The sequence below is a fragment of the Oryzias melastigma genome, linkage group LG18 (assembly GCF_002922805.2).
Source record: "Oryzias melastigma strain HK-1 linkage group LG18, ASM292280v2, whole genome shotgun sequence".
Taxonomy (NCBI): domain Eukaryota; kingdom Metazoa; phylum Chordata; class Actinopteri; order Beloniformes; family Adrianichthyidae; genus Oryzias; species Oryzias melastigma.
Genome location: NC_050529.1, coordinates 25,414,690 through 25,437,852, shown reverse-complemented (window position 1 = coordinate 25,437,852; position 23,163 = coordinate 25,414,690). Strand labels below are relative to the sequence as shown.

The following is a 23,163-nucleotide window of genomic DNA, read 5'->3' as shown; positions in this document are numbered from 1 at the left end:
TGAAGTGACGAGATCATTCAGAGATTCGGTATTGCGAGCTTCATCATTAATAAGATTCGTCTGAATGATGGACATTTTCAAGAGCAATTCAGACCCAATTCAGATCTATGACCCAGTTTGATGACTTCGTGTCCCACATTAGTCTGAGGATGGAAAATTATGAGTAAAATGACGGAACCCTTTTTATTACTGTCTCAAAAAATGGGTGAAGAAAGAAGAGGATTAGAACGAACAAATTCCCACTGTGTTGGATTTGAACTCCTCGTGCTGATTGTGCCAGTGAACAGGTCTCATTCCCAAAGCTAAGTCCCTGAGTGGTCTATCGTTCTATCTAAAGTTCAGATTGGACTTGCCATGACGCCCAAATCGTGCTGCTGCCGGGCCAATGCCCAAATTGCATCCCCGGATGTCCAATCACATTTATATATTGACTTGGCATTAAACTGGACACCCCACACCGAACGTGGTTCACGTAACAAATCCCCTGCTCGTCGCCTGTCAAATGTGTTCCTGAGCTTGGCGCCACGGCCGAGTTTGGGAGGAGCTACCAGCTAATGTTAGGATGATGTTAAGGAACGGTGTCTGTGGACATTTCAATTAGAATGTATGAAAGACATAAAAGATGTTGAGAAATCCGGCTTATTGTGAAGAGTTTAACAAAAACATCAGTAATCATGTCTCCATGTTTGGGTTTACATGATTATTATTAAAAGATTTTCCCGGCACAGGGGGCTGTGTCTGCATGACAGCCGCCTCCACTGTGTTTCTGTGTCTCTGTAGCTGAACTTGAAGGCTGACCGTCTCGTATTAACCCAAGAGGGAAAAAATAAAATTAGAACTTTTTCTTGAATGTCTCAATGGCCCAAGCCGGCAGCCTCTGCACCTCACAATGGCTCTCTGTCTGCCGGTGTATCGAGTGAGTGAGCTCCGCCGCGGGAGCAAAAGCCGACGATCTGTCCAGAGTGAATCCCAAAGTACCCAGATGAGCTCTGGAAACCTGCAGCTCCAATGGGGAAAGGAAAAACATGAAAGTTCAGGACAAAAACGCTTGTTTTGGATTAATATTCCACCTTCTGATCGTGTCACTGAAAACGTCACGTGCCCAAAGCTGAGTTCCTGATTGGCAGATGCGACGCAGAGACCTGTCAAACTTCAGGTATTGAAATTTCTGCTGAGCTGCCCAATTCGCACCCGTCACTTAAATCATGTCACAGGACTTCAGATCACCTCATGTGACATCTGTTCCATTGAGTTATGATTAAAACTGGCCGCCGCCTCTTAGCCAATTGCATTTGCTGTGATTGGAGCTTAACGCTAGCTTAAGGTGGAGTGCTGGAGGGGGCAGCGGTGGAGGCAGGTGTTCTGTTGAGTGCACGCAGCATCCACTCTATTGCTATGGTCGACAGGCGCTTCTGCGAGAGCTTTTTTTTTGTTTTTGCCATCATGGGTAAGCTAATAACCTAAAAATATTACCTCATGTTTTTGCTAAGAACTGCTCTGTCTCTCTTATTTTTTTACACCCAAAATCCAGCCCCACACCCCTGCTCCAGAGTCAGCCCACTACGTTGATCTGTGTGAATGTTGTGATTGTATGTTTATTTTCATCTCTACAGTCTTTAGATACAAAAATATGATCGCATTTGTCAATCATTGTGTTTAATTGCTAAAAATTGGTTATATTTTGAAAATAAACTATTTTCTCATGTATCTTGGAGATCACTTGCAGCTCGTGCACAAAATAGACCAGACGCCAAAACAATCTGCTGCACAGCGCAAGCCTTCCATGGAGGACCGTGGAGCTCCTCGCCTGGTGTGAACCACACCATAGGTTAACAAGGACGCCAAATGGAAGCGGCCTCCATTCTGCGTCCAGAGTGAACCAGGCGTAAGAGTTCTGGTTCACACAGACCAGTTAGACTCCTACCTGTCACCAAAATCGAAAATACCTGTTTGAACTAATCCCCTGTAGAAAAGACACCTGTCCAGAGAATCAATCAGTCAGACTTCAAACTCTCCAACACAGAAAGACCAAAGAGCTTTCAGTGGATTTCAGGGAGAAGGTTGTAGACCTGCACAAGGCCAGAATCAACAACAAAACCAGCAACAAGCTGGAGCTTAATGTGAATTTTGGTGCCAAAATCCTAGAACATGAGCATCAATCCTCCTGTAGGTCTGGGGCTCCAAACCATATCTGACCTGCTGGGGTTTCCATGATCATGAGAACAGACAAAAATAGTCCTGTTAGTTGATTATCTCAAAGTAGCTGAAACCACAGTCACCAAGAAAACCATTGGTTATACTTTACACCACAATGGTTTTAACAGTTTTGACAAAGTAACTCTGCTTAAGGAGTGACATGTGCAGACTCACCTGAAGTCTGCCAGTGAACACTCTTTGACTCAAAGAGTGATTGGGAGAAGGTGCCGTGGTCAGATCAGACCAACATGGAGCTCTTTGGCAAAACCGTTTGGAGGAAAAGAAATGCTGCCTATGATCCCAAGAACACCGTCACTGTCAAACATGGAGGTGAAACATTATGGTTTGGGATTGTTTTTCTGCACGGGACTACTTCACCGTGTGAATAGGTGGATCCTGAGTGAGAACTTTGTTCTCTCAACTGCAGCAAAAGTTTGACCTGTGATGATAAATGTGTTTTTACACAGCGCAGATTCTTTCTGACAAGAGGGATCAAATACTTATTTTCTCAGTAAGATGCAGATAAATGTATATGAATTATTTCATTCATATACATTCATATACATTGGACTTATTGATATGATTTTCTCTCACTGTTCAAATGAACCTTGTTTATTTTTTACATCAGTGATTACACAATACACAGATTTCCTTAATTTAGTCCCAGTCATTTCTGCATGGGGTACTTCCTGTTTGGAATCCCAGGGGTTAGGAATCACTTAGTCCAGTTCTCAAATGTTGAAGTTGGGGCTGGTATGCCATTACTTTGTTGTTGTAACCGTCGCACTAGTCTGACACCGTGAAATGGATTTTTATTGTGTCAGCTAAGGTGGAAGCAGCATTACCACTGTTAATATATATTTCCAATTTCTGCTGCAAACAAACCCACTTAAGTTTTACTTTCAACTGAAATCCTACTTTTGATTCAAATCTTGAATAGAATTTGAATTTTGCAAAAATGCAACAAATTACTCTTGGATGTTAAAAATGTTTTCAATATAAAAGAAAAGAATGGAAAAAGACAAACTACAATGTATAAAACCTTTTACACTAACATCTGTTGGCATTTGCATTTTATTCTTTTCTGTTCAGACATTTAGTTTCTAAATGTAAATGCAACTTAACGCCGATTGCATCCAAAACTTCCTGAACATATTAGGTCACCTGTCTGTATAGAAAAAACAATTCATTAGAAAATGTGCAGCAGTGTTAATGTCCATCTTAATGAAGACCAACGTTCTTCTTAAAATTGAACAAATTTGGAAATAAATGCCTTTGGTAGATGTTACTGAACATATTTGTTTGAAAGGAAATAGACTGAATTATATATGAAATATGTGCGAAAACTGACGTGTACTGTGTGATTTCTTAATAAATCTGATAAACAGAAATCTGAAAAACTTGTTTTTTTATTGTATTTTGAACTGCATGGATGTTTAAATGTATTTTTATGGAACTTTTGTGTTAAATGTATTCCTATTTTAAATGTTGCATCAGGTTATCAAGTTGTTGGTAATCCATTAACTACATTCTGATGTTTTAAAAGGTCAATGTCAGAAAGCACATGTTTTGTTTATGAAAAAAAAAGTGCTTTCTGAGATTGAGCTGGAAACTACATATTTTTTGTTTATAAAATATTAAAAGATTTGTGGGTTCACTGTTTTGGGTTTAAATCAAAAGGTGAATTTCAGACAAAATATTTCGTATCTAGATTTTTTTTCCAGAGATTTTACATCTTAATTTCACAAATAAACAAATGCTGATATCTTTAAGTTCCTCTCTGATCATATTTTGAATTAATTGTAAAATTGTTTCCAGTGTTCTTTACACTTTTATTATGCTGTTTTTAGCCAAAACAAAAAAAACATTTTCTAGAAAATAGTTTCAGCAAACCGACAGGAGTTCTTTAGAAGTTCACCACTGAGTTGTGGGCGGGATGGTTTTTGTTGAGCAATCCTGCCCACTCTTTTTGAGCAAAGCTATTTATTTACTCTCTCGCGTCACGATTACCAAGCTAACATTACCGGTGTAACAAAAATGACAAGCATTAACAGAGCTATCCAGCTGTACAGTTTAGATCCAGATTACAGCTCCGATGAGGGAAACAAAAAAAAAAATGGATCTACTTGTTGGTAAGTGGATGATCAGAATGGTGGAACAGGGAGCTTGAAGGCCCCATCCAGCGTATTTTCAATGTCAGAAAAAAACCCCTTTTTTTTTTTAACTGCATTTTTTCGTTTGCCCCCAATTTACAGCAATTTGAAAAATCAAATACTCATGAGGTTTTAAGCTTTATATCTCTCTCTTTCATGAATAAATATGTCCTTCATCATCATAAGTAAACACCAAAAACAGAATTTTTAATCAGAGAGGCCGTTAATAACGTATCGTTTTGCTAACCACGGGGAGCTTTATTAATGTAGCACTTTTTTGTTCACAAGAAAGTGCGTGAAATACATTGATCCGCTAGTAGGAAAGGAGATATAGCAATGAGCTATGCATGTCCAAATTGTTTAATTGCAAATCAACTTTTAGGGAATTATTAATTTACTTTAAACTCATGAACTTTTATTATTCAATTTTTTATAGGTTTTTTTCCCCATCTATTGTGTAAAATCATCATGACTGCACAAGTAAAGACATGAAATCCAATGTTTTCATAAATGTGTTAACAAGTATTAATACAGACTATTGCTAACAGCCTCGTTAACAGTATTTGTTAACAAGCCTTTACATAGGATAATAGCTAAAAGTTACCTAATACTAAATATTTTTAACTGCAAATTGGATGCTGTTTAGAAAAACATTTTTTATTACTCTTTTACGATAGATCATCATGACTGCAGAAATAAAGACATGAAATCCAAAAATGTTCTTAGCAAAGAGTATTTGTTAACAAGCCTTTATGTCTTTATTGCACTACTCGAACATTTATCATTCGTTTCTCCCTTTCGACCAAAAGAAAATATTTGCAGATAGAATCATGGATGTTTTCGATGATAACTTTGGTGCAATGTTCACTCCGGTGCAGTAGGGGGCGCGGTGATGAGTGCTTTACGGATACATGAGAGTTACTTCCGGTGAACTTTCCGGAAGTAGGCTGGAGTTTAGGCTCAGAATTTTTTTCTGTTCGTAAGATCGAATTTTCTTTGGGACTCTTTGTGATTAAAAGGTAAGAATTACATTTGTCGGCTCTGAAGTGTATACGTCACGATGTTTTGATGTTTAAGTTCCCGCTCATGGGACGAAGTTTTTGTCAACATTAGTTGGGAAATAACCCGCGTATGTCAGATTTTGACTTAAGCTAACAGAGCAATATGCTAGCAGATCAGCGACGAAACGAAAGTCCATTTACATAATAACATTTCAGGAAGTGACTATTCACCGTAATTATGGCGGGGTTAGGGTTAAAATGCGTGCTGGTTATGCCGCAATGTGCACTTATGCCGCACGTATTACATGCGGCACACATGCATTTCCATCAGTTTTTGTGCATACGCAAATACGTGCGAAAAAAAAAACTGTCTATGAAATTGCTAGTGTGTTTATATAGTCTTAATTTTATTTTAGAATTGTCTTTGAGAATAGAACAGAACTTTGTTGATCACACTTTTTAGCCTAAAAGCCTCAGATCTTTGGTTTCATCAAGTACAAAACAGTAAAATGTCCTTTTCCTTTTAATGGTGTCTTGTCTTTTGCATTTTTAAAGCCAGTTTCACAATGGTGAAGATCTTTGTGGGCAATCTGCCCCAAGAGGCGACAGAGGAGGAGATCAAGGCTCTTTTCGATGAGTACGGCACTGTCACTGAGTGTGCCATTGTCAAAAACTTTGCCTTCGTCCACATGGATGACCGCAAAGCGGCCACCAAAGCCATCAAGAATCTGCACCAGCACAAGCTCCACGGCACAGCCATCAACGTGGAGGCCAGCCACGGGAAGAACTATGGTCCAGTCAAGATTCATATTGCAAACGTGGAAAAGGGATGCGACGATGAGCTGCGGGCTCTCTTTGAAGAGTACGGTACGGTCTCAGAATGTGCAGTTGTGAAGAATTTTGCTTTTGTACACATGCCCAACTATGATGAGGCCATGGATGCCATCAAAGAACTGGATAACTCTGACTTTCAAGGTTAGTTCAGTTTTGTTTTTGTTAAACAGAGAAAGTTTTTATTATTCAGAGTATGACGAAAATAAAATAGTAGCTGATGGTTGTAACTTTTCTTATTTTGTTGTATTTCAGAGAAACGCATCCATGTTCAGGTGTCCAAGAGTCTGCCCAAATATGAGGAGTATGAAGAATACCCTCCTGCCCCACCTCCCCCTCCTCATCTCCCAGAAAGGGGCGGCTACTGGCCTCCTCGATATCCAGGAGACAGACCTGAGCCTCCTCCACCCAGCTACATGAGGGGTCGTTATATGCCGCCAGGTTACCCCGCCCCTCCTGTGCCGCCCCCTCCCCCAAGACGAGCCGTTTATCCTGAACGTCCCTATAGCGCTGATAGATATAGTATGATCGATTACTACGAGAAGTACAGAGCCCGTGCATATGGCATGTATTCATATGATGCTCGACGTTCTGGCGTCCCACCTCCTCCTCCGCCTCCCCCTCCACCCCCAGCCGCCGTCCGCGACCGTGTAATGAGCTCGTCGCATGACCCATATGAGCGTCGGCCCCTGCCTCCGCCTCCACCTCCCCCGACTTCATACTACGCTCGAGACCGCAGCCCCATCAGGAGGGGGCCCGGCGCTCCGATGCCTCCCGCCAGTAACGGCTATTCCTACGACCGCTCTGCTTATGGAGTTCCACGTGCACGGGACCCTTACACAGACCGCCTGCCTCCACCGCCGCCCCCGCCAGCACGCTATCCTTATTAGGCGAGACATCGACGTCTGAAGGTGAGAATAGGGCGGTCTCTCCACGTTCTCTACGTCATTCCGAAGACCGACAGCTTAGAGGTTTTCCCCTGAGCTGTGTAAAGTGTTTAAAGAGATTTAAAAATATTTCTCTTTGGTTTTTTTAAACTCACAGTAATGCACGTTGTCGTGATAATTTTCATTTTCTGCGTATGTGACTTTTTAATCTGATAAAACGAAACTTCTAAAGAGCCCAGAATGGAGTTGAAGGTTGTTTTTCCATTCTAACCCTGGGTGCGTCCAGTGGGAGAGCGTGCTGTGTAACACGGTTGCAGGTCGTTCATGTGTTCCATCTCTTCTTTTTCAGGGTTTTTGTCCCGCTGCGTCGCCACATGCGCCATCATGATGTTTGTGAATCTATCTTCTTCCTGTCTGCGGCGGAGCGCGTTGCGTTTCTATGCGACACTCGCAAGAGGAAACGATTTGTCGACGTTTGTTTTTTATTTTGATAATACTTTTACAGCCCTTTTTTCCTGTTTTAGTGTAACTGTACTGAAGTATTTTGATTGACGTCTGAATAAGGCATAGATTTTTTTTTATTCGATAACTCATTAAACCTAATGTTGTTTTGAAGTCACAATCTCACGATTGATCGAGTTTTCTGTCAGTTAAACCTCTGTGGCGTAGCTGTAAAACTTTTAGACTGGAAAAAATAGCTACCAAAACACAATGTATTGATAAAGTAGGAATCTGTCAGGTCAGCGTTTTCATTGTTGAAGCGGATCTGTTAAATATGCGCTAAAACATCACTGTAAACCTTTTCTTCAAACGCTGTCTGTTAATGGCAAAGTTCTGAATTTTAAGCCCCGCTGATTAAAGAAGCTGTCCTCTTTGGTGTTGTGTGAGATCCCCCGTCTTGTTCATCAACAAACCGCCCCGCTCCTCCATAACTATTCAAATCACGTCACACGGCAGAGCTCAGCAGCCCCTCTGAGCTCTGCTGAGATTAGTTTATCTTTCTTCTGGGTGGAGAGATGCCGTCAAATGTCTGATGGAGATCTTACTAATGACGAGGTAAGTCAAAGGGAAGTAACAGACATGATTTTGTGTTATTTGTGTTTTTAAAGAGTTAATTTAAGAAATGTTTAAATAAAGCTACCAGAAAGACTGCAGTGTTTAAAATAAAATATCTTTTATCAGTTTTCCTAAAAAAAAAGAAGCAGTAGTCTATACAGACAGGTGATAAGAAGGCTAATTAGAGACAAATAACCGCTGCATCTGGTTGTCTACAACTGAACTGCATTTCTCCCAATTTCAAAATGAATTATAATCCATTGTATTGGAACACACTTTCCCAAAAAATCACTGTATATCAAACTAAAAGTCAATAAAATTACTAAAATGTACACTCTCATTGCCACTTTATTAGGTTCACCTTGCTTGCACTGGGTTTTACTCATGCCACCAAGGATTACTTGGTATTGATTGAACAAGGTTCTGGAAACATTTCTGGGGGTTTGGTTTTTATTGACATGACAGAATCACACAGTTGCTGCAGATTTGTCAGCTTAACATCTATGATCCTAATCTCCTGTTCCACCACATCCCATAGGTGATCTGCTGGGTTGAGATCTGGTAACTCTGGAGGTCATTGGAGTCCAGGGACCTCAGAAATGTGTTCATGTTCAAGAAACCAGTCTGAGATTATTCCTGCTTTGTGACATGGAGTCTTATCCTGCTGGAAGTAGCATCAGAAGATGGTACTCTGTGGTCATAAAGTAGTTCAGTTTTATCACTATTGTGTGTAACTCTTGTGCTACTCTAAGCATGTTTGCACTAAAAGTGGGGTCATCTGGATCCCACAAGACAGCACGCTGAACTCTTTTTTTTTTAAGGATTTTCCACAGCAAATCAGCTTTCACTGATTCGAATAGGTGGCTTAGCAGAAAGTTTTACCCGGGATCCTCTTCATGACACAACATTGTATTTTTATCCGGGTTGGAGACCAGTACAGGGAAACTTAGGCCCCTTGTGGCTAAAACTTTTTGGCAAGAGCGTGGAGGGTCTTGCCTAAGGACCCACACCAGATTAAGGTCATAGAACAGGGGTATTCAAATCCAGGCCTCGAGGGCCGGTGTCCTACATGCTTTCCAACCAACCTTCCATTGAAGCTCCTTATTGGCTAAACATACCTGATCCTGGAAATTAGCAGCAGATAAGGCAGGATTTCTGGAAAACCTACAGGAAGCTGGCCCTCGAGGCCTGGATTTGAGCCTCTCTGCTGTAGGTTTTCCAGAAATTCTGCCTTATCTGCTGCTAATTTCCAGGATCAGGTATGTTTAGCCAATAAGGAGCTTCAATGGAAGGTTGGTTGGAAAACATGTAGGACACCGGCCCTCGAGGCCTGGATTTGAATACCCCTGTCATAGAATACCCTGGGAAGCAAATAATGGTTTCCTTTGCCCCAGTCCTACACCCAGCCAACCAAACCACGGTCAGTAAGGCATGAATAATGGCAGAAATGAATGTTAGATTTAAAGACCCATTGCAATGAAAATGTTTTTTTAACGTGTTCTTGAAGCATTTTTCTCATAATGGAGGAAATGTATGCAATAATTTGAGATTAAAACTGATTTTCTGACTATTTCTTTATTCAAATTGTGTTGGATCAAAGATGAAAACCTGCAATTTAAAAAAGCTCATGTCAGTGCTGGGGGCAGGCCAAAGTCTCCCTTCTCTAGTACAATTCTGAAGCATCCACTTACAAGCAACTAGATCCATGTACAAATTTGTTTTCCTCGTCAGAACTGCATCTGGATCAAAACTGCATACCTGGATAGCTCTGATATTGCTTGCGTTTTTTTTTTATATATATATATTTTTTACGCAAAAGTTGGGCTTGTGAGGTCCTATAAACTTGTGGGAAAGAGTGTAAACAAAGGTCTGACTGGAAATTAGTGGAGCTAACTTCCATACCAACAGTCACACTCTCAACCCAGATGAGAATTTTTGATGAACTCGTGCCACACTGCAGAATATGTACTGTATGTCTTAAAAAACGACTCAGGCTTTTTGTTTTTGGCTAAAAACAGCATAATCATATTTAAGACCTCCAGGAATGCTTTGAAAATAGAAAAAATATAAAGTTTGAGTGGGTTGTTAGTATTTTGGTTTGTGGAAAATGTTTGATCAAGTTTCTATCTTCTCAGTTTCCTTTGAGAATAAACAGCAATGTTGAAACAGCAAATTGGGCTAGAATGTAAATTTAGCTTTTTCATTTATCAGCGTAGACTAGATGATTAAATATTGTTTAATTTAGGAACACTCAGGCTTTAAATAGAACAATCCCTCAGTTCAGAAACCAAATAAATCAAGAGTTTTCTATTGAAAATGGAAAGAGTATGAAACATTTCAGACATCTCATGTTGTGTTTAAATGCAACTGAATGTATAGTCATTACTTTCTGGGAGATGGATATGTCATTTAAAAGAAACAACCAAATTTGCAGGTAGTATAGCTAAATCAGACCCTTTACTCTGTTAGCTTGTCTGGTTGTGAATACGATACATTCAAAATTATTTTGCAAATTGTAATTAAGGGTCAAGAAAAAATTATTTGTTTTTCAATCAAACTTATGGATGATGGTAGCCTCGGTTACATGTACAAAATATCCTTGATCGAATTAGAATAGAGATATATACATGGGCCATGAAAAACTTTATCTGATTGTAAATAGGAATCTCCCAATCAGGTTTTTTTGGGCCCGATCCGATTACGGGTCATTTGATTTTGTGGATTTACTGATACCGAGTCCCAATCCAATCCGATCCTTTTGTAACACATTTCAAACATGACCAAATTAAATAAACATATTTGTGTTGCCCCTTATTTATATTTCATAACCTTCTTTTATCATTAAAAACTTGAATAGAACACTTCTGTTAAGTAGCTTTAATAAAGTAAAAATAGAGCAAATATAAACAAAGAAAAAAATAACTATTTTCTTGTTATACAAGTGATTTGTCACGTGAGAAAGTTTAGTGACTTTAGCTTTAACATCTTTAAAGATATTGAACATTTTTGACCAAATGTGATTCCTGTCCTGATTTGAAATTCTTAAAAATGAATGATGACTTTGTTTTAGCATGAATTTGATGAGGAGTGCTCATGACCAGCTGATATCATTAAAACCATTTTTTATTTATTTATTAAGATTATGTGATTTTGTTTTTAATTTAAGCAAAAAATACATTTTTTTCACATTTATTACCACAGTAGTTCATTTTATTTTGCTGTCAGATAAATGAAATAGGCATATCAAAGAACAGCTCGGGTCTTAAGGGGTTAAATCACGGAGTAAGTGCTTACATTAAACACAAACCCGCATTTTCTTTTGAAATGCCTTTATAGGTTGTTGTTTACGTTAGGACAAACCAATACAGACACTTGCTGTCAGTTTAAAGTGTTTTAAAAGAGTTATTGATCCCGGAAGTCTGAATTTGTAATCATATCGCTAGCTTGACTGAATTGTTTTTGTTAGCGTCCTGTTTAAACTGCTGCCCGATTGTGCAGCGTTTTACGGCAACAATATTTTATGATCTGTTCATGACATGCAGACTTCTAGTAGTATTCAGAATAATAAGCTAGAAAAATAAAGCGCTGTTCATAAGAATAAATGAAATATTTGATTCGATCAGGGGACAAATCCGATATACAGTCATGGCCAGAAGTTTTGAGAATGACACACATTAGATTTCCACAAAGTCTGTTCCTTCAGGGTTTTTAGGTGTTTGCCAGATGTCTCTATGGTATAATGACATATAATTAGAAGCATTTCATAAGTCTCAAAAGCTTTTATTGAGAATTATGTTTGCTGGTCCTTTTGTGGTCAGGCTGAAATGCAGTGGAAACATGGATTCAGTGATACAGTTCATTTTCAAGGCAAATAGGGACTATGCAAATAATTGCAGTCGAGAGGATCACTCCTCATAACATTCTGGGGTATATATACATTTCCATGAAACTGCAGACTTTGGAAAAAATATAAGTAGTGTCATTCTCAAAACTTCTGGCCATGACTGTAGATCGACTTCCTGCAAAGAAATTCAAGCGGAAACTCTCCAAAAAATTCACAGGTTCAATGGATTGTGAAGCTGCTACAAAATAAGGGTCCTATGTTCAAATGTAACTCGACCTATGAAGATGTTTTTGGTGGAATAGCTTTAGATTTCAGTAAATATGACCTCCTGATGCAGCACATTCAACAGATGACCAGTTTCAGTTCTTTAGAGTCTATCAGATGTGGAACTCTTATGTGTAATAATGTCGAATATTTGAGGTTTTTCTTTTTAAATACCGCTATTTTTAGGGGGTTTGTTCAATAACATTTAATAAATACTTTAATGGTTAGTGACTTGAAAATAATTCATACTGTTATTTGCATTGAGTATTTAGAAAAATTGTAGAAAAATATAATGTGCATTATCATTTGAAACACGCTGTATAGAAGACACCTGTCCACAGGATCAATCAGTCAGACTCCAAACTGTCCAACATGGGAAAGATGCTGCAGAGCAGATGCAGTCAGACTAAATAGGCATTTTTACAATGTAAATATTATTTCCGGTATGCCTTATGTTTTAGTGTTAAAATGAAAAAAAATCAATTTCTGCTGAATCTACTTTTGATTAAAATCTTAAAATATAATTTTACAAAAATACTCTTGAATGATAAAAAGATTGGAAAAAGACAAAGTGCAGCGCATAAAACCCTGGCAAAAAAGTGTTGGATTTTTTTCTTTTCTGTTCAGATGTTTTTTCTAATTGTAAATTTATCCTCAGGCCGATTGCATCTGAAATTTCCTGAACATATTAGGTCACCTGTCTGTATAGAAAAACCAATTCATTAGAAAATGTGCTGCAGTGTTAATGTCCATCTTAACGAAGACCACCGTTCTTCTTAAAATGGAACAAATTTGGAAATTAAAAATGGTTTTGGTAGATGTTGCTGAACAAATTTGTTTGAAGGAAATGGAGTGGATTATTTATGAAATATGTAGAAAAATCTGAAGTAAGTTGTGGGATTTCTTAATAAAATCTGATAAACAGAAAACGGAAAAACTTGTTTTTTTTTATTGTATTTTGAACTGCATGGATGTTTAAAATGTATTTTTATGGAACTTTTGTGTTAAATGGATAGCGGTTCGGGTTCACGAGCGAGCAGACGCGTGTCTTCAACTCTGCTTAACTCTCTTTAAAACTTGTCTTTTCAAAGTCGTCTAGAAGCGACTTTAATCACAAAGCTACCACAAAACAGTAATTCTTCAACAAAGAAAATTAAACATGGCACCAAAGAAAAATCAAGATGTGGAGCTTGAGAAGTGTGGGATTACAGGCGTCTGGGCCTTTAATTGAAGCAAAATAAGTGTGAAATGTGATTTAAAAAAGAAAAAGAACGCTTCAAATCTACTACTCAACTTTGACCTGATTTTCAGCTTGAACACACTTCACTTGATATGATGCCAGCTGAGGGGCAATTGACCTGACAAAAACAGTCTCCAGTCATAATGCCATTCATAGCTGCGAAATGCAGCAAAAGAAGGATTATCGTGGCCTTGATCCGTTGTTAGACTTGGTTTCCTAAATTGTGATGTTTTTTTCTTTCAATTAAAGCAATCTGCATATGATTTTTTTTCTGTCTTTCTCCTAAAGTGTGATTTATGACTGATCTTCTTTAATGAAAACAATCTGCACATTTTTTTTTTTAAATGAGTATATTTTGGATTTTTAGTATTGACTAATGTGGATGAAATTTCTTTCTAATGATAATTAATGATTATCCTTGGGTTAGGTCCCTTGCATTGATCGGTGCCGGGGGTCTGGAACATATTCATATGGTTATTATGGTCAAACCGGGGAGGGATTATATAAATTTGCTTCCTGCCACTCCCTCTCAAGCGATCTATTTCTGATTGATTTTGCAATAAGTGTCTATTTTATCCATTATTAAATGATTGCTATAAATAAACAATTTCATTCATTCAAAAATATTCCTATTTCAAATGTTACATCGGGTTATATAGTTGTTGGTAATCCATGTTACGCCCCAATTAGTCTAGGGGTCTGGGGCATAGCATAAAGGTAAATTAAAGGAAATAATGGGTAACAAAAACACAACAAATGTCTCCATAAAAATGTAACAATTTATTTTCAAGACAAAACACCCAAACAATAACTAAAAGTGAAACAAAAGGCTTCAGGGTGAACCAAGGCCAAAATAACAAACAAAATCCCAACTAACTCAACCTAGGGAGCTTACCTGCAAAAGAAACAGTAAAATAATGACAAACACTAACCTCCCTGGACTAACAGAAACAGGAGAAAACATTTACTAGTGATGTTACCAGAAGTGCAGAGTCTTCAAAGCGCGTATCGCGTAATGTAGGCGGGGTTACCATGAAGCATGTGCAGATGCTTGCTTCATCTGGGGGAGGAGCCACAATGATGACGTCTGAAGCTTCACTGCCGGGTTCTATCACATTATTGGTCAAGGAAGTGGTTCAAATCTTTTACGGCTTTATAAATCCGCCAGGTCTCGATCAAAATGTGGGTTTTTGGAGGAGAGTTGCGATTAGTTGAGGATTTGGATAGAGTTAGGATAGCGTTGATTTAACATATTTTGCAGATAGAGTAGGTGTTTAGGGAAAGATAGATTTATTTAAGAAAGTGAGGATATTTATTGGATAGGATGGAGCCATCAAGGAAGAGGAGGATCTCCCCTGTATGGGAACACTTTGATCTGATATCTCCTAACAAGGTAAGCTTTATCAAACATTATCTCAAAATCATTAGGTTTACTTATCAACAACTATTTGTCATAGTTCCATGTTTTTTTCAAAGGTGAGATGTTTAGTGTGTTCCAAGGAATTGGGATACAATAACAACACCTCATCCATGTTAAGGCATTACCGTGCCTTTCATGAGAATATGGACGAAGTAAGAGCTTCATCTTCCCAAGGTAAGCCATGACATTATATTGTTTATTGTGCATAGATACAAACTCTGTATTTAATTCCCCTTTCTATATAGCCACCAGAAAACACAAACTTGATGAAGCCCTTGTTTCTATGATTGTGAAGGACACACAACCCTTTACTATTATGGAAGATATTGGATTCAGGGGGTTTGTGTCCAAACCGATCCCAATTATGTTCTCCCTACAAGGCAGGTATGTATGAGATGCATGAAACAAGTGAGACCTCAGTGGTGTTTCACAAGTAAACCTAATTCAGTGTTATATATTTCATCCTTTAGGCTTTGAAGGCCATGGTGGAGGTCAAATATGAGGCAGAAAAGGAGAAGACAAAGGCTAAAATTCAAAAGGCAGCTGCTGTTAGCCTTACTTCAGATATGTGGACATCCATGAATTTGGATCCCTACCTGGCTATAACTTGCCATTTTGTTGGTGAGAGGTCCAAGCTCTGCTCAGTGTTGTTGGGAGTGCAAGAATTCCCCCAGTCACACACCGCTGAAAATATTGCTGAAGAGAAAGCCTCAATGATGGCGGAATGGGAACTCACCAATAAAGTGACATGTTTTGTCACAGATGGTGCTCCCAACATGGTTGCGTGTGTGAGAGAGCTAAAGCTTCGGCATCACATTTGCATTTCCCATACACTTAATCTGGTGGTTAAGAAAACACTGGAGCAGAACCCTACTCTCTCTGGCATCCGGGCCAAAGCAAGGAAGCTGGTTGGCTTCTTTAGAAGCAGCACTACTGCCAAGGTAAGGTAATTCCCTGTCTCTCAATATAGGATAATTCTAACTGTATGTCTGTGATCCTGCTGCAGTGATTTAATGACAAACTCATTTGTATCTTTAAAGGAGAAGTTTGCACAAGTGCATCTTCATATGGGCATGCCTGTAAGAAAACTCTTGCAAAAAGTGGAGACCAGATGGAACAGCACATATCTGATGCTCCGACATCTGGTTGATCTCAGAGAGCCTGTTGGAGCAGCTTTAGCAGGACTACAACATGACTTTCCCATGATCTCCTCAGAAGAATTCACAATGTTGAAGGTTGTATATCTTTGCTGTCCCCCTTTTATGAGGCCACTGTAGAGCTGTCGGCAGAAGAAAACGTATCTGCCTCCAAAGTCATACCTCTTCTGAAAGTGCTGGAACAAAATCTTCAGGAGGTAATAACAAAACCGGGTCCTCCTGCAGCATTGGAAATGGGAGAAGTGCTCATCAGGCAGTTACAGGAGAAGCTGTACACATTACAGTCAATGAGTATAATGTCACTTGTCACACTCCTGGATCCTCAGTTCAAAATTATTGGATTCTTCAGTCAAACAAAAGCCACTGAAGCTGTGAAGCGACTGACTGCAGAATGTTCAACAATTATAAGGTCACAGCAAACCCGAAAGGACATCCCCCAGGCATCTACCTCTAATGAAGTCACTGGAGGCAAATTATTACTTTTCATTTCTTTGCATTGATATGAGATCATCTAACATGATCTATAAATTATTCTTAGGTAGCAAACTTTGGCATAGTTTAGATGCCAGCGTCATGGAGGCAAGAACATCACAAAATGCAACTGCTTCTGCTACTGTGGGGGTACAGCGATATTTGTCCGAACCAAACATCGGAAGACTTGAAAACCCTCTGGAGTACTGGGAGAGACAACAACTCATCTATCCAACCCTATACAAACTTGCAATTGCCTTTCTCTCCACACCCGTATCTTCTGTTCCCTGTGAAAGAGTCTTTTCTAAAGCAGGAGAAGTTGTGTCTAAAAGAAGGAATCGCTTGAAACCAAAAAATGTCGAGAAACTCTTGTTTCTAAATAAAATTGAATAACCCTCCCCATCTTGAACATCATATTTCCAGTTACATAAGCACTGTATGGCCTTTTATAAGTTCCACAAGCACTCAAATATGTTGACAAAACAGATTAGGAATATAGTATACCTTATTTTGGCTGTGGTTCAGTGTCCCACAATGCTTCATCTCACCATCACTAACATTTACTAAAGAAAATTGCAGTTCACCCCTACAGCTTCACTTAACTTAACCAACACTAAACACTGAGTGGGACCTAAACTAAATACCAAAGAAACCATGTGCGCACAAATCCAAACAGGTGGAGAAGATCACTGAGCTGCAGTGGAGACAGGTTGCAGCCCAGCTCCCTTCTCATGGTATGGAGGTCCACATGGTGCTTTTGAAGGCTCCCTCCTCCGGCCTGGACCAATTGGGAGCCACACCTCCAGCACCACACCTGAAAGAAATTGACACAAAAACACACAAAGATCCACGAAACACAAAGAAGGCCCACTCTGACAAAATCCACAGAACCAAAACGAAAAAACAAAACTAAATACGACCACAGCCGTAACAATCCATCAACTACATTCTGATGTTTTCAAAGATCAAAGTCAGAAAATGTGTTTTGTTTATGAAATTTTAAAGGATTTATAGGTTCACTATTTTGGTTTGAGATCAAAAGGTGAATTTCAGACGAAACTAACCAGATTTTTTCCCATGGATTTTACATCTGAATTTAACAAAGAACAGACAAATGTTGATATCCAAGTTCCACTCTGATCATTTTTTGATTTATTGTAAAATCGTTCACAGTCTTTAAAGCATTACGCCGTTTTGAGCCAAAATAAGAAGAAAAACCTGTGTTGTTTCTAGAACATAGTTCCTGAAAAACAACAGATGTTCTTTAGAAGTTCACCTCTAAGTTGTAGGCGGGATAAGCACAGAGTAACTCTGCCTCCAATTCCCATCATTCATCTGTTTACAGTTGGCTTTCCTGCTAGCAGCTTACAGCCCTAGTAAGAATTACAGCTCACATTCCCCCATGACCTCAATTTCCTCCATTGTGGGAAAAATACCTCAAGAAAATTTTAAAATGTGTCTTTAAAGTACCGTATATCTTTCAGCAGTTTAAATGAAATTACATGTTTCCCAAGAAAAAAATGCATCAAAGTGAACAAATGTAGTTGTAAAGTATGCAGATCAGCTAGAGTAGGATAATAGCTGTAAGTTATCTAAGACTAAATATTTAAACTGCAAATTGGATATTTTTTAGAAAAACATTTATTATTATTCTTTTACGATAGATCATCATGACTGCAGAAACAAAGACATGAAATCAAAAAATGTTCTTAGCAAACAGTATTTGTTAACAAGTCCTTATGTCTTTATTGCACTACGCGAACATTTATCATTCCTTTCTCTCTTTCGGCGTAGCTCTTTCGGGGTCGCCACAGCGCAACAGCACCCACCAGTGATCTGACAGATGTTTTATGCCTGATGCCCTTCCTGAATCAACCATGTATATGAAGGAACCCAGTTAGCTAGGGATCCAATCTGGATGAGGATCAGTGGACGCCTCAGGGATCGAACCCAAGGCTCTTGCGTGTCAGCACTACACCCTAGAAAATGATATGATAATAAAAATATATTTGCAGATAGAATCATGGATGTTTTCGATGATAACTTTGGTGCAATGTTCACTCCGGTGCAGTAGGGGGCGCGGTGATGAGTGCTTCACGGATACATGAGTCACTTCCGGTAAACTTTTCGGAAGTAGGCTGGAGTTTCGGCTCAGAATTTGTTTTGTTCGTAAGATCGAATTTTCTTAGGGACTCGTTGTGATTAAAAGGTAAGAATTAAATTTGTCGGCTCTGAAGTGTATACGTCACGATGTTTTAATGTTTAAGTTCCCGCTCATGGGACGAAGTTTTTGTCAACATTAGTTGGGAAATAACCCGCGTATGTCAGATTTTGACTTAAGCTAACAGAGCAATATGCTAGCAGATCAGCGACGAAACGAAAGTCCATTTACATAATAACATTTCAGGAAGTGACTATTCACCGTAATTATGGCGGGGTTAGGGTTAAAATGCGTGCTGGTTATGCCGCAATGTGCACTTATGCCGCACGTATTACATGCGGCACACATGCATTTCCATCAGTTTTTGTGCATACGCAAATACGTGCGAAAAAAAAACTGTCTATGAAATTGCTAGTGTGTTTATATAGTCTTAATTTTATTTTAGAATTGTCTTTGAGAATAGAACAGAACTTTGTTGATCACACTTTTTAGCCTAAAAGCCTCAGATCTTTGGTTTCATCAAGTACAAAACAGTAAAATGTCCTTTTCCTTTTAATGGTGTCTTGTCTTTTGCATTTTTAAAGCCAGTTTCACAATGGTGAAGATCTTTGTGGGCAATCTGCCCCAAGAGGCGACAGAGGAGGAGATCAAGGCTCTTTTCGATGAGTACGGCACTGTCACTGAGTGTGCCATTGTCAAAAACTTTGCCTTCGTCCACATGGATGACCGCAAAGCGGCCACCAAAGCCATCAAGAATCTGCACCAGCACAAGCTCCACGGCACAGCCATCAACGTGGAGGCCAGCCACGGGAAGAACTATGGTCCAGTCAAGATTCATATTGCAAACGTGGAAAAGGGATGCGACGATGAGCTGCGGGCTCTCTTTGAAGAGTACGGTACGGTCTCAGAATGTGCAGTTGTGAAGAATTTTGCTTTTGTACACATGCCCAACTATGATGAGGCCATGGATGCCATCAAAGAACTGGATAACTCTGACTTTCAAGGTTAGTTCAGTTTTGTTTTTGTTAAACAGAGAAAGTTTTTATTATTCAGAGTATGACGAAAATAAAATAGTAGCTGATGGTTGTAACTTTTCTTATTTTGTTGTATTTCAGAGAAACGCATCCATGTTCAGGTGTCCAAGAGTCTGCCCAAATATGAGGAGTATGAAGAATACCCTCCTGCCCCACCTCCCCCTCCTCATCTCCCAGAAAGGGGCGGCTACTGGCCTCCTCGATATCCAGGAGACAGACCTGAGCCTCCTCCACCCAGCTACATGAGGGGTCGTTATATGCCGCCAGGTTACCCCGCCCCTCCTGTGCCGCCCCCTCCCCCAAGACGAGCCGTTTATCCTGAACGTCCCTATAGCGCTGATAGATATAGTATGATCGATTACTACGAGAAGTACAGAGCCCGTGCATATGGCATGTATTCATATGATGCTCGACGTTCTGGCGTCCCACCTCCTCCTCCGCCTCCCCCTCCACCCCCAGCCGCCGTCCGCGACCGTGTAATGAGCTCGTCGCATGACCCATATGAGCGTCGGCCCCTGCCTCCGCCTCCACCTCCCCCGACTTCATACTACGCTCGAGACCGCAGCCCCATCAGGAGGGGGCCCGGCGCTCCGATGCCTCCCGCCAGTAACGGCTATTCCTACGAACGTTCTCAACTTTCTCCGGGGACACGGCCCCCTGCACCTGTACGGAACACCTACGCGGCCCGGCTGCCTCCACCGCCAGCACGCTACGCTTATTAGGCGAAACGTCTTCATTTAAAGGTGAGAATAGGGTTTAGCTAAAGTGGAATTCAAACCATATTTAAGGAAAACTCCCCGTTTATTTGTAAAGATGGAGGCAGCCTTCCTTTTCTTACGGGGGTTGCGTTGTGAGATGAAGATATAAAAAGCGTTTTGAAAGAACGAAGCGCTAGAGTTCAGTTGTTCATTCAGCCTTCTGGTTGAAGGATTGATGGAGACTTGGGCCATAAATCTGAAGGGAGACTAGTGTCCTCAGCTGCAGGTTATGACCCGTGTCATTTGCTCTTTTTCAGGCTTGTTGTCCTCCTGCGTTGCTGTTTGCCATCACTTCATTTACACAAATTTGTCATCTGACTGCGGACGAGCGCGCTTTGTTTCCATTCGACGGGAGGAACCTTTTTGAATATGTCTTTTAAAAATTGGAATAATTTTTTATCGGAGATTGTTTTTACACTCCTTTCTTCTCAGATTGTTAAAATATTTTGTAAGAAATGTAAAGATTGACGTCCCATTTAGGCGTGCATTTTTGTGGTCCTCTGATCTGATCTGTGTGTTCATGCCGGGCAGCGTCTTAAGTAATCATTTTTAGTCTCAAAATAATCCTTTTTCCTTTCCTTTCCATGTTGTTTTGAAAACATAGTCTTTGAGAAAGAAGCATTTTTATTTTATTTGTGAATAATTCAGAAGTAAATGCTTTCAGAGACTTTATAATTGTTTGAAGTGACGGTTTAAATCTTTGTTTTGGTTAAACACAACAGCCAAAGTCGTTCCACTGATCTTTAGTTTCATCAGCGACTCGCCGTCCTCTTCCGTATCAAAATCCAAAAGTTGTCGTGTCAAAGCCTTAAAATTAAAGTTTAATAAAAAGAACTTTGCTGAGGGTAATTGACCCTTTCCTTGGGGGAAGGGGGTGACCTTCAGAATGACAGGTAAGTCCAGGATTACTTTTGTAGAGTCATCACTCAGTATGTTTCTGTTAAAGGGTGAGTATTACAGAGTTCCAAAAGCATCAGAACAGTGATGACAAATGCTTTCATTTATGACCAAAACCTTGTTTTTCTTCTTGTTTTGCAAACAAAAGAATCTAGAACTACGAGTCACATGCTGTCTTATGTTCCAGGTAACTATTTAAAACTGACCCACAACTTACAAGTTCTGTTTGTCCATGCACAAGTATTTAGACGTGTCTGACAGCACTGAACTGCTGTGAAGAGAGGTTTGCCTTTTCGATTTGGAGTTATGATGTAACCAGCAGAATAACAATAGAGCGGTCTGAGTGAAAGCCATCAGCTGATAGAAGAGTAAAATCAAGGCTATGGCACACAATTCAACCACCAGTTATGTTTAAAAGAAGCCACTAATGTATCACCAAAAAGATACTGGTGATTTAAAAATATTTATTGCATTTATTATTATAAAGGTAAATTTCAGAAACCGGTGTTTTTTAAAGACCCACTCTGATGAAACATGATTTTAACATGTTATTGTTGTACTTTTCTGATGATGGACATTTTTAAATAAAAATTCTGATAGAAATTGTATTTCTGAGTATTTATTTATTTAAATAGTTGTGGAATCAGGAACGGACGAAAAAAAGGCAGTTGGAAAAAGATCTTATTTGTGACGATGAAAATATGCTGGGCAGACCACAAGCTCCTTGCTCTGCTCCATTCTGATGCATCCACTGTCAGACAAATAGATCCATGAACGTCTTGGTTTTCCTAATCTGAGCTGGAATCTGGATCTAAATTGTAAAAGCACCAATAATGCCCTCCACTTTTGTTGCACCACTAATGTTAGGTTGAGGATGTGAGGGACTACAAGCTAGTCGGCATGTAAACAAATGGATAACGGAGAGTGAGGTGGGCTTACTTTCCGCCATGTCTGTTTATTTATATTGAGTCTTGTCACACTTCAGAAACTGTGTCCTAGAAAACAGTATTTTTTTTCTCCAGCTAAAAACGTTATCATGACTAAGACCACTGGGAACACTTTGAAAATCGATCAAAAGATGATTGAAGTGGGACTTTGGCATCAAAAATATAAAACCAAGATATTTTCAGTCCCAAGAAAGCACTTAGCCTCACTGTCCTGATACTTTTAGAAGCTACTAATTATTTAGTAATAATAATAAAAAAAAATGTATAATTTTTTTTCACTGCAAAAGTATATAAAAAAATATTAAATATGAAAGACTTAAGTCTTATTCCTGGGCTCTGATTATGGGTGGTCAATATTTTGATCAATGTATTTCTAGAAGTCATCAGGCCCATTACATCTTCAGACATTTTTGGACTTTTAAGAAACAAACTTTTACATGTTGAAATGTTCAAATCTGTCTACTGTGTCATGTAAATAATAGATCCTGTCCTGCACCAATAAAGTGGCTAAGATACATTTAAAAAGATGCTGTTGACTAACGTGGTGTCTTTTCTTTGATAGTTCCTTCTGTGACTTCAGAAAGCTTTTATATGTATTAAAGTAATGTTAATCTTTATACAGAAACACTCTAACCTTTATTTTTACACTTTTTAATGTAAAAAAATAATGATTTGGCCCTACAAAAAAGTAACTTACTATAAATGAATAGGCATCGAACTGGCTAAAATAATTTTAAAACATTAAACAAAAGAAACTTGAACTATATTCCCATCACTTCTCATTTTGATATAATGCAATTAAGAGACATGCCTTTTGTACTGACAGCCAAATTTATGCAAAGGTAA

At 39.1% G+C, this 23,163-nt stretch overlaps 2 protein-coding genes and 1 long non-coding RNA gene across 3 annotated transcripts; all 3 read left to right on the top strand.

The window, feature by feature from the left end:
* Positions 1 to 5,220: 5,220 nt before the first annotated feature.
* LOC112155992 (RNA-binding protein 4B) lies at positions 5,221 to 7,945 on the top strand. The gene is made up of 4 exons (XM_024288099.2): positions 5,221 to 5,368; positions 5,906 to 6,325; positions 6,437 to 7,092; positions 7,418 to 7,945. Exons 2-3 carry the CDS (start codon positions 5,917 to 5,919, stop codon positions 7,069 to 7,071), a joined length of 1,044 nt encoding a protein of 347 aa, XP_024143867.1. The 5' UTR covers positions 5,221 to 5,368; positions 5,906 to 5,916; the 3' UTR covers positions 7,072 to 7,092; positions 7,418 to 7,945.
* Positions 7,946 to 14,347: 6,402 nt separating this feature from the next.
* LOC112155994 lies at positions 14,348 to 17,956 on the top strand. Its single transcript, XR_002920892.2, has 4 exons — positions 14,348 to 15,066; positions 15,138 to 15,276; positions 15,363 to 15,833; positions 15,933 to 17,956. It is a non-coding gene; the product is annotated as an uncharacterized LOC112155994 (long non-coding RNA).
* A 636-nt stretch (positions 17,957 to 18,592) lies between these two features.
* Positions 18,593 to 21,973, top strand: LOC112155995 (RNA-binding protein 4B). The gene is made up of 4 exons (XM_024288101.2): positions 18,593 to 18,729; positions 19,266 to 19,685; positions 19,797 to 20,458; positions 20,731 to 21,973. Exons 2-3 carry the CDS (start codon positions 19,277 to 19,279, stop codon positions 20,435 to 20,437), a joined length of 1,050 nt encoding a protein of 349 aa, XP_024143869.1. The 5' UTR covers positions 18,593 to 18,729; positions 19,266 to 19,276; the 3' UTR covers positions 20,438 to 20,458; positions 20,731 to 21,973.
* Positions 21,974 to 23,163: the final 1,190 nt, after the last annotated feature.

Bases quoted from the DNA above. Each gene is read 5' to 3' on its own strand.
- LOC112155992 (XM_024288099.2), top strand. From the start codon at position 5,917: ATGGTGAAGATCTTTGTGGGCAATCTGCCCCAAGAGGCGACAGAGGAG. The intron at 6,326-6,436 runs GTTAGTTCAGTT...GTTGTATTTCAG, and splicing joins GGATAACTCTGACTTTCAAG to AGAAACGCATCCATGTTCAG.
- LOC112155995 (XM_024288101.2), top strand. From the start codon at position 19,277: ATGGTGAAGATCTTTGTGGGCAATCTGCCCCAAGAGGCGACAGAGGAG. The intron at 19,686-19,796 runs GTTAGTTCAGTT...GTTGTATTTCAG, and splicing joins GGATAACTCTGACTTTCAAG to AGAAACGCATCCATGTTCAG.